The 12,135-nt window shown below is 33.9% G+C and overlaps 1 protein-coding gene across 1 annotated transcript in view; it reads right to left on the bottom strand.

The window, feature by feature from the left end:
* Window positions 1-12,135, bottom strand: part of IBTK (inhibitor of Bruton tyrosine kinase) — an 88,819-nt gene that overhangs the window by 36,806 nt on the left and 39,878 nt on the right. The window contains exons 11-16 of the mRNA XM_036766109.1: window positions 11,450-11,624; window positions 8,823-9,428; window positions 6,221-6,307; window positions 4,109-4,191; window positions 3,983-4,020; window positions 3,054-3,150 (exon numbers count right to left, since the gene is read on the bottom strand). Of these exons, the coding sequence (XP_036622004.1) occupies window positions 3,054-3,150; window positions 3,983-4,020; window positions 4,109-4,191; window positions 6,221-6,307; window positions 8,823-9,428; window positions 11,450-11,624 (1,086 nt within the window). The remainder of the gene's footprint in view (window positions 1-3,053; window positions 3,151-3,982; window positions 4,021-4,108; window positions 4,192-6,220; window positions 6,308-8,822; window positions 9,429-11,449; window positions 11,625-12,135) is intronic.

Genomic DNA, 12,135 nt, shown 5'->3' with positions numbered 1-12,135 from the left:
CCTTCTTTTCATAGTACTGCCAAGAATTATAAGATAGGATAATGATTCCACAGATTTTTTAGTATTGTCTACAACTCAAAAAAGAGTATACAGTTATTTCAAAATTTGATTATATTTCCTAGATTCCTATACTTAAAAGAATTCAATGTTGTTAGGGCCAAAGTATTCAGTGTACATATACATGGTGCTGAAGAGGAAGTGGAGGCACTAGGTTTTTAAAACACCTTCCCTCTGACATGATTCAAATAGATAGAGATTCCAATGGGCCACATATTGAACACAAATTAGCATCATCTAGATTGTATTTTAGGGTAGCTAGACAAGAGTGCCAGGCTTAGAGTCAGGAAGACTCATCTTTATGGGTTTAAATCTGGCCTCAGACATTTACTAGCTGTGTGACCGATGACAAGTTTCTTAATCCTCTTTGTCTCAGTTTCCTCATCTGTAAAAAGAGATGGTGAAGGAAATGTCAAACCACTCCAGTATCTCTGTCAAGAAAACCCCAAAGAGGTTTACAAGGAGTCAGACATAACAGAAAAATAACTGGACAACACATTTTATTTTCATTTATTTTGTTAAACATTACCTAATTATATTTTAATCTGGTCTGGAGAGTCTACTGCAAGGTTGACAATTCTGTTGTAAACAGTATATGCACAGTCCATTTAGGAATCATTATAAAATCATAGTTTTCAATTTGGATAGAAACTCAGAGGTCATCTAGTTCATTCACTTTATTTTACATACAATGAAGCTAAGGTCCTGTAAAGTTAAGTTACTAGCCCAAGGTCACATAGCACTAAATGGCAGAGTAAGCCAGTATGGTTGATAGAACTAACTTGAAAAGGGTCATTTCCACTTAAAACAGATATCTAACATGATTTTATAGTACTTAGTTTGAACAGAAGTCTTAGAGCTAGAGGAACTGAGGAGATTAAGACATTAAGTGGTTAATTGTGGGAATTGAGTAGACACAATGATTCCCTCTTGTGACTCAGTTTCGGAGTTAGTTTGGTTCCCTTTCTATTCAATTAATGGTCTAATTCAATTTCTGTCTTGTGAGAAAACTTGATATTCAGTTGTGAGAAAATCTTACTGCCCTGCTTGAACCCTAGCCCTGCATGGCTGGAAAGCAGGAACACCTCTACCTGAAGCTTAGAGGCTCTTAAAAATTAAGGACCTAAGTTACATTGACTAGAAACCCGGTCAGATCAGAAGGTTTAATGCACAGTTTTTTCAGTTATACATGTCAAGCAACCCATATGTTTTATCTGAAAATTGGCCCCACACTGATCAATCAGTTATTGTTTCCATGGTACTTTGATTGTTTACAGACACTTGTCGGGGAGTGGGACACCTCTTTTTCTGAATTCAGGGAACTGCACCTCTTAACTCTCCCGCTCTCAATTTGGATGTCCCCTACACTTTCATCCAATTAAAAATCAGATTACTTAATATTGTTTCCTTTTGGTTAAGTGGCCTTATTTGATTGTTTTTAATGTATAAAAGTCTATCTCCTTCAAAGCTGAGGAAGGTGACTAGTACCGATTTATTGGGTAATTGCCAGCTCAAACCTTTGTTTCCTCAGTCATTTCATCTTTCACCCTCCACAGAACAGAATCACTTCAGACACTAACCTTACTCCTTTCCTTATCACAGTGCTAACTAAAATAATAAAAACAGACGGAAGTACCTCAGGAAAAGAGATACACTCCTTGACAGCCTAAAGAACAGGAAATCTTAAAAGGAGGAAACTTAATTAAATGTTTGCATATAATCTGATGGGATAATGTGAAGAAAGGGCATTTTATGCTATAAACATTACATAAATGTAAGTCACTTGATTTTATGACGAATGTTTGTTGAACTTAATTACTGAATTAAAAGACAGTTAAAATTACTATAACATCTTACCTGAAAAACATTACAATTAATTTAGTAGTTAAATGTCTTCTTTTAATATACATTTTCCATGAAATAGATACATACATTAAATTCTGCAAGATTGATGAGTTCTAGGTTTGCATACGAGTTACAGATAGGGGCTAAACAGATACTCTCTACATAAAAGTAAATAAGAAATTTCACAGCAGAAATTTCATCACTCTCTTTATTTAAAAGAGATTTGTTATACAGCAAATCTTGACCTCATAAATCTAAGAGACAATCTGTTATTCTGTGAACTCTTCAAGAACTCATTCTGGGACAGATCCTTAAGAATGATTAAAATATGACAATTATTGAAGGGACTCTAAAAGAATATGCACTTGAATTGAATTCTATCTAGGAGTCACAACTTCTAAAAGTTTCCCTTTGTCTTTTCATGACTTATCAAGATTTTAAGTCTCTAAAAAAAAAGGTTTTTCATCAGGTTGCATTTTGCAATCCTATGAAGCAACAAACAAATATATAATGAGTCACATAAGGGTCACAGTATAAATGTTTCTAAATTCTAGTTCAGTCCCTGACCTTTGTTCTTAAAATGCTACACTAGATTTACAGATAAACATGGGGAGAAAATAAAGAAATAAATCAACTATCTCAGAAAGAGACATGGTTGGGTAGGTACTGAACTGTTTGGGGAATTCTCTTCACTTCTCCATTAATGTCTTTGTATCAGGTAGCTTCTTCTCCTCTTCTTCTCTCACTTTCCTCCCTCTTTCAGCCTCCTTTTGTGTTTTGTCTTCCTCTATTGGATTGTAAGGTCTTTGAGGGCAAGTACTGTACTGCCTTTTTTTGTACTGGTATCCCCAGTATTTAACATAGTGTCTGGCACATAGCAGAAACTTAACAAATGTTTAATGACTATTCATTGAAGTACTAGTCATCACATTTACCTTAGCTGCTCAATGTTTAAAATTCACATTGTTCTGAAAAACACCAAAATCTTCTGCCATAATGGCCAATAATATTCCTATATCTTCATTAAAACAGTTGAAACACTTAATTGAAAGTTTATTTCATTTTAATTCAGTTGAAAATTACATGGATACTAACCAGTAAATTGTTTATAATTATGCCCAAATACATAAAACTCTCTATTTTGTTAATACCTTTTATTGCAGGGGCTTCATCAGTATAAAGGTAATCCAAGATAACTTGTAGTATATCAGAATGTATTGGCATTTCCAGAGCAGCACAACTGGAAGCCTAAATAAAGTATAATATACATATTTTTTTACATGTGTACATGTACACACACACACACACACACACCCCACATGTGTTGTAACCTGATTTAAAGCACAGACACCACAAATTTCCTCAGAGAATCAGATTTAACACGTAACACTATAGAAATTATTTCTAAACATATTCAAACATATGCCAAAGAATAAGAAAATATTACTTTTATAAATCAGCATACAGTATGAAAGAGAAATAAAGGAAATAATACACTATCCACAAACAAGATGGTACTGAGAAAGAGTTGAGTATATCAAATAATTAACAAATTTTAATTGCGCTGTTTTTACTACCAATTTTAAGTTCTAAATGTTACTATTTTTCATATGCTCATTTTGTTGGCAGAATTCAACAAAACTTTTATATTAAATGAATAAAGACTTAAAAGTAAAATAGAGTTGAGTGAGTCTGAGAAATATTTCAAAAGCTAGGGTGTAAAGTATTTTCATTAGGTCACGCACAGCTCACATTAAAGAAAATAATTTTCAAAATGTTTAAAAAATCAATTCTTCAAAATAAAATCATGTTTTCTACGAGCTTAACAAACACACCAAACTATAAGTCAGTGGCTCAGAACACAATAACACAATAGTTAGTTAGTTACAATTAGTAGTTACAATAGATTGGATTACTGAAGAGGATATGCATGTTGTTAAACTTCTTAAAAGTTTAATTTACCAGAGACAGTTGGATGTTCTGTTGATATAGAAACATAGACATAGATATAAAAATAATTTCTAGTATGATTAAAGAATGAATATTAACAAGACATATACGGTTCTACTTAAAAACATACCTCAATCCATGAGCTACTCAGCATGCTATGAAAATATTCTGGGAGGGAAAAATAAAAAATTAATATAATAATGGCAGTAAAAGTATGAAAGCAGTAGATAAATTATTAAACTGTATACATACATACCAAGCCTAGCACAAAGTACACATCTGTGACAGGGGAATTCTTTCCCATCCACTGATTTCATGGTCACATCGCAAAGAAATGAACTGTAAAACAAAATGCATATCTGAAGCAAATGGCATTTCTTTGCTTGGAAAAATAAGGCCATTTCTTCATAATAAAAGGTTAAGTCTTTACTAGTTTCAAAAACAGCATTTACTAAGTATTAAGAATATGCCAAGCAGTTTAATCATCAAGTAGAACATATGAAAAGTAGGTAGAAAAATATTTGTACCAGCTTTTTTTGTAGTAGCAAAGGAACTGCAAACTAAGACGGTGCCCATTATTTGGAAATAGCTGGAAAAAGCATGGTATATAAATGTAGTAGAATACAGTCAGTAAGAAACAATAAAAGACAGTTTCAGAGATATCTAGATATATTTTTATTAAATAAAGCAGAATGAAGTGAGCAGAAGCAGAAAAACTTCTACAATAATAATATAAAAACAAACAATTTTTTTAAAACTTAAGAACTTTATTCAGTGCCATGACCAACCATGATTTCATAGGACTGATGATGAAGAATGCTATATACCACACCTCCTGAAAGATAGGCAATGGCCTTGATAAAGATGAAAAAGATTTTTGGACACAGACACTATGGGAATTTGTTTTGCTTGAATGTGCTTATTTGTTACAAGGGTATTTTGTTTTGTTTTTCAATGAGGCGAAGGTAGAAGGAAGAAAAGAGAAATGTTTAAGTACTTAATAAATGCTTATTGACTTAACTGAAAAAATACTCCCAAAAAAGTATGTAGTTAATACTAAACTAATAATAATAAATAATGTCATTAATAAATGGATACATGTAACATATTTACACTTTGAATAAAACAGCAAATTTATAGAGGACAAAGTTAGAATTTCAGAGAAAATTAATAAAGCTATATATAAAGATAACCCTTTTATCCAAAGTTTCTACTTCATGAATGCTGAAGGTAAAAATGAAAATATTCTAAAAAATTTCTAGTAAGAGAAAATGCAAATATGACAGAAAATGGCAACCACCACCAGTATTTATCTACTAGCTACTTGCTTATCTGTGTGAATGTGTTGTGGGTATATAAAAGTGTACTAGATAGATATTATGTAAGGATTCATACCATGGAAACTTATAGGTAAAACGGTGCTGGTACTTTCAGTAATAAACATCTTTGAGCAAACTCCCAAGTACATAATGCCTTGTGCTATACTTAGCATACTTGTCACATAGTAAGTGCTTATTGGGTACTGACTTACTGACTGCTGAATACTACGATATGATTAATAGTGTTAGAGCTTTTGGTTGATGCATCAAGTTTCATGTCAAGGTCATGACCGGGACTACTAAAGTAGGAGCCAATTTACATTGCTCTCTTTCATGGCTCCAGAGTACAACATAAATCCAATCAGTATCTGGTCATAGGCACCAATATTTGGGCTCAGACACTTACTAGCTGTGTGACCCTGGGCAAGTCACTTGTACCTGTTTGCCTCAGTTCCTCATCTATAAAATGAGCTGAAGAAGAAAATGGCAAACCACTTCAGAATCTTTGCCAAGAACACCCAAATAGGGTCACAAAGAATTGGATACATGTGAAACAACTGAACAATAATCTGGTCATAGCAAATGACTAAGATGGAAATTAAAATATGTAGACATGTCAAAAAAAAACCTTATCACAAGTGTTTGTCTTTCAAAAAAAAATTTGTCTTTCTAGACAAATTGGTATGCATATGTTCATAAGAATCAATCCTTTTCAAAAGAATAACACATACTCAACATACTTCTAAAGTTACTTACATTCCAAAATAAAATGAAGGAAGAGAGAGAGGGAGGGAGGGAAGGAGGAAGGAAGGGAGAAAAGGGAATGAGGAAGGATCCCTTCCATCAATAAAGTGAAGTTCTTCTGTCTCAGTGTATAGTTTCCTGTACTGTATCAATTGCAACATATCCCCAAGAAAGATGAATGGTAACATACAAAAGGATATAACAGGCAAGATACCCTAAAGTGAAGTCTAAGCCCATTTCCTAATTTGAATAACAAAATCAAGCAAAGGAGGAAAAAAAAAAAAACCTTTAATTTTCCAACTTACCATTGTTTCTGATTTAGTTTTGGTTTATTTCCAGTTTCTGCCGTAAGAACATTGATTTTTCCATTTTCAAATCTGACTCCATTCAGTCTACAAAATAAACAACAATGCCCACTTCTTATAAAAATTCCATCCTGCCACCTAAAAAATTTCTAGGTAGCATATAAACACTAGAAAAAGATAAGATATACACTGTATCATTGCAGGAGTATTTTGCTTTAGGGGGTTGCATAATATGATCTAATTTTATAGTCCCTGCTTGAAACTTAGGGACAATCAGTTCTAATCTTATCATAACATAGGATCCTAGGAAAATGAGCTAAGTTTTCTACACCTTTGTTTCTTCATCAGTAAAGACAGTCAAAAGTCCAAGGTCCCAATGTCACAGGGACACGCGATATAAATACACACACACACACACACACACACACACACACACACACACACGGTCACCCCACAGAGTCTAAGGAGAAAATAAGTATCCTTAGATATAGTTTTGTTCATCAACTCCAAATCTGTAGTTTTTTGCTCACCTGATTCTTTCCTAAATTCAACACCACTGAAAAAATTAGTGCAGTGACATGATCAGTCAGCTGTAATACACCACTGTAAGAGTAGATCCCAGAAACAAAGAATGATGGAATTAAAAGAACACTTAGTGCTGATTCTCTGTGAATAAATACTTCTGAATTTCTAGTCACTACTGGTGACCATTTCTATTTCAGAATATTTCCAGTCATTAGAATGATTTATAAAGCAGCAATGGCTTTGGGGTCAGGAGACCAAGGTAAGCGTGTTATGGAGCTTGGTTAAGCTAACCTCTCAGGGACTCAAGCTCTTCATCTATGAAATAAGAAGGCTGTCCTGGAAGACTTCTGAAGCTCCTTCCAGCTCGACAGCCTATGTCTTAAGAACCAATCACTCCACATGCACACAAGTGAAGTAAAAAACTTAGGCTCTTCTCTCAAAAAGTTTATAATCTAATCTGGGATCCATTATTAAGGCATATGAAACAAATGCTATGACCAAATTTTGCTTCAATAATTATTGCCTATTATGAACAGTGGCCTTAACGCTGATACTGAAACACTAAAAAGATACTAAAGTTCATCTTGAAACAAAGACCATTATTGCGTTTAATACAATTTTACCATGAAATATTATTTTATTCTAGTTATTTGCAAATAAGCAATATTACATATAGTCAATCCTCAACATTTGTGCACTTAACTTTTGAGACTTCAAGCATTGAGTGATTTTATTAGTAATCTCATTTTCACTTTCACACTGGCAACTGCACACATTCATAGCTACACGCAGTAGAGGAAAAAAATGAGAGGTGCAATGCACACAAGTTTATGGAGTGGCTGGTATCCTTTTAGGGTAGCTTGGCATCACTGACCAGTTGGCTACACATCGAGACTGCCAATACCAGCCTCGATCACAGGCTCAAAGTTAAATGTCAACTTGCCTCTGCTTTTCTCCCATAACCCTTAAGGATGTCAAATGGCAGAAGACAGATTATTTCAAGTTAGTGCGTCCTTTATGAGCTTCAATTACATCCACTAGCCCTGAGGGACAATGTCAGAGGTAATGTCAAGACTGTCAATCACATGAGTCTTCCAAGAGCAGCAACTAAAGTCCCAGCCACCTTTCCTTTGGTTTTCAAAAGGAGGCCAAGGTAGAGAGGTTTACAACAGTATAGTATGCAATACAATGCCCTCACGTTGCCATACGACAAAGGGGAAGATAAGGATCAGGTTAAAAAAAGTTTTAGTTTTAAAAATTTTATTTGCTGTATAGTATTTATGGTACTGTAGATTTCATGTGTTATGAAAGCTCAATATGTGTGAAATAAATTTTTTTTAAATTAAGATAACAACACAAAAAAGTCACAGAATTCTGGGGAATTATTAACAAGAAAAATGTTTTCCATGTTAGCAATTTTGTTTTGCATACTGCATTTTATGGGTTATACCATGGTTACTGTGTTATAAAAAGTGCTTATTGGAATTAATGTTTTGTTATAAAAATTATATGCTGAAAAAAGTATTTTCAGCAATGCAAAAGATTACAATTTTTGGTGGTTGGAGGAACTTAACCTCATTCACATAGCTTGTATCAACATTCACATTTTTTACTTTTACACCGTTTTGTAGGAATATTACCCTGTGAAAGCTGAGGACTGATTTTATATGGCATATGGTAACTTTCAGTTAACTAGATCATTAAAATAAGCATTTCCTTTACACTCAAGAAAACACAATTTACTTTACTAAAATGCTAATTACAAAAGACTCAATTTCAGAAACAAACTCAGAACACAGCTAACTAAGTTTCATGACCATAGAAAGGTCCAGGAAAAAATGCAAACTACCTCACCCACCTGCTCTTCCTACAAATCTACCTATAAAATATCAAGGAAATAGACATGGAAAGATAGAGAAACACTCTGTTATCAGATTTTTTAAAAACATCTATTAATAACTAGAAAAGTAAGTACATAATCACAAAACAAAATGGAAGGGGAGAAGCAAGGAAGAATGGAAAAGACGCTATGGGAAGAGAATGAGAGTTAGTTAGGAATATCAAAATGTCACCATACCTACTACTCAAACTGCTGACATCAAATTTTTTTGCAACACTTTGCAACATCTTTACAGGATTCACATCTTCACCCACACTTCTGCCCTTTTTAGAAGGCTTCATTTTATTTTTTTGTCTTTCATTGACTGTGTGGGCTTGATTACTTCGATAAACTTCCAGTGCTGATTTCTGATTAATATCTTCATGAAAACTCATTTTATCGAAATTGGAAATTAGAGTATCTTGATATTCTTCTGGCTTTTCTTTATATACCATTTTTGGTTTATAGCCATGAGTTAAAAAATCACAAGTGTCTGTGTAGATGAATTGCAGAAGGTAAGCAAACAAATCAGGGTGAACCTTCTCTATAACGAAGAGATCACATCCCACAGCATCTTCATCTTTACGGTATACATCTGAACAATCGACAGAAATACCATCTGACATGAATAACTTCCTGAAAAATTCTGATCGCATAGCCAAAATATACTTGTGCACAGGGAAAGTTTTATTGCCAACTTGAAATGTCACATCATGGGTATTGTCCATCTCATCTGTTTCCTCCAATAGTGTGCCAAAATCTTCCGCAAAAGATGACGAGGACACAGTTGGAATTTCATAAAGGCTAATAAGCAAAAGACAGCAATCATTTTAAGAGTATGACAAACAAATTCTAGCACTTTTCATATTGGAAAATTTATATCAATTGTATTAAATTCAGGGAACTTCCAACTCATCATTTCCTAGAATAATATGGTACCCAATTTTGACCACTGTACCACCCATTTCTTCTCTTTATTTTAAGATGTTCTATATTCTCGGGTTTTTTGTCCTCAACTCAACTTTTTCTTTTCAAAGTGAAGGGACAAATATGAAGTAGTATTGACCATTACAACAGGATAATTCTAGAAATAAATTTTTGAAAGAGTGTTTGATATGTTCCCCTCATAAAAAGGCAAAATAAAAATAAAGTTAAATTTTTCATCCAATGTCTTCATTGGTATAGGGTTCTCCCAGTGAGAAAATTCCCTTTACCAATGCAGATCAACAACTGTTTTCCAGCTTATAGTCTTGCTTAGGCACTGAGAGATTAAGTGAGTTGAACTAGCAAAAGCTAATATGTTAGATATGCCTAGCTACAGGGCTGGCTTCCTATTCATATGGTCATGTTGCCACAAGAAGCAATTTAAAATATACTCTAAACATCAGTAAAAGCACAGGACCAAATTGCATACCTGTCACACAACCTATGCATTCTCTCAGATTTGTTTTTTACATTTACAAAGAGAGAAAAAACAATTCCTATCTTCAAAGGCATTCCTAGGCTATAGAAAATTGGGATTTCCTAATCCAAGCCACTAGAAGCATTAATCAGTAACTCAGGAAAGCAGCCAGTAGAAACAACTGCCAAGGAGTACCAAAATAAGACCCCAGGCAAGCATGCATATATCTATATGTGTGTGTGTGCCATGGAACATAAAACGCACACATATGTGCGTAAATATACACAATATGTATGTACACAATACAATATACACAAATGCACATATTAAACATACACAAATATCCATAGTCACATAGACATAAACATTTGTTACAGGCTGTATGTACATATGTATATATATGTTCATGTACATATGTTCATAGTACATGTATACATGTATACACACAAAATCAACCTGCCATCATACCACCACAGCACTGCCCTTCTCTCAGCTCAATCCAAATCTCACCCCAATATTATCCTCCCCCATACGCAGCACATCACCATTTTCTGACCTCTTTTCCCATTCAAGGTTGCCTCTAACGTTCATTTTAACTTTTCAGTATCTACATAAAAATGATGAGAGTACATGGGATACAGAATGACAGTGTGAAACACTTTCCGAGACATGACTGCCATTTAAGCACTGAAATCTCACTATCTGGAAGACTAAGTGCCAAGAAGTTTTTGAACGTTTTATAAGATATTTATGCTCAGATTTTTGGATCCAAATATAGCTGTAGTCACTGGACATCAGAAGCCAAAGCTTTTCTTCAGGGTGATGTGACTTTGACCAAGTGCCTTACCCTTCTTGAATCTGTTTCCTCATTTCTATAATGAAGACACTAACATTTATTTTCTATTTCACAGTGCTGTCCTAGGGGAATCATAGGACTTCAAGCTGAAAGGAAGTTTCAAGGTCACCTATGGCAAACGTTTCCATTTTACAGATAAAGAAATCAGAACCCAGGGATGTTAAGTGACTTATCAAGGTCACAGTGCTAGTAAGGAGTAGATTTAGGATTCAAACTTCCAAATCAAAATTCAATGAGAGAGCGCATACATGAAGAACTTCGTAAAATAAAAAACATTAAAGAATTATAAATTTAGAGAGGCATATGTGCCCCAGGTATTTTAAATTCTACTGCAAAATTTTTTTAAATAGCCTTTTATTTGCTATTCAACAGCAAGCAGACCATCCATGAGTGTTTTTTCTTTATCTTTATCGCTAATAAAATTCTGTTTTCTGTATAGCCTCTATAGTACGTAGTCGCTCAGAAAATTCAATTTAAATGAGAACATTATATATAAAGGAGAAAAAAACCATTCTCCTCTTCATGAAAAAAACAAAAGAGAAATAAAACTTTAAATATCACATCTACCTTGTCTTAGGGTCTGATTGCAAAACTGCAAAGTTATTTCCACTTGGATCCGTGCTAATACTGACAGCTCTGTGGACAAAAGTAAGTTTCGTAAGCCGAATTCTCTCATACACATTACTTGTGTCACAGACACAAGATCCATCTGATGAAGAATTATGGAGGTTTGATATAACTTCTGTTAAAAACAAAAACAACAAAATTAAATATCCACTGATTAATGATTCAATAAAACAAAATAAATGGAAAAAAAAACTTTTCTTTAGAAAAACAGAGCTGTAGATATAGCCACATCTTCTGTACAGTACATATACAGCATCCTACAGAGACTTTTATTTTTGTCATTACCCCTAGCACCTAACATGACGACAGGCACATAGGAGATGCTTAATAAAGGTTTGGTGAAGTGAACTAAACATGACACTCCAAAGATCTATGAACATATTCCTGTGGGTTCTCCATTCAATCAATCAACAAGTATTAAGTACCTCCTAGGTGCCAAGCCTTGTGCTAAATAATGGAAATACAAAAGCAAAACTGAAATAATCTTGGCCCTCAGGGAGCTTACGTTCTTTGGAGGATCAATAAATTCACATATATATAAATACAAAATAGACATAAGTTGATCGATTTAGGGGAACAGCTCTGGTAGCTAAAGGAATCTGGAAATGCTTCAAGGCAATTATAGT

The sequence above is a fragment of the Trichosurus vulpecula genome, chromosome 7 (assembly GCF_011100635.1).
Source record: "Trichosurus vulpecula isolate mTriVul1 chromosome 7, mTriVul1.pri, whole genome shotgun sequence".
Lineage (NCBI taxonomy): Eukaryota > Metazoa > Chordata > Mammalia > Diprotodontia > Phalangeridae > Trichosurus > Trichosurus vulpecula.
The sequence above is the reverse complement of the archived record's forward strand: the minus strand, read 5'-3'. Positions and strand labels throughout refer to the sequence as shown.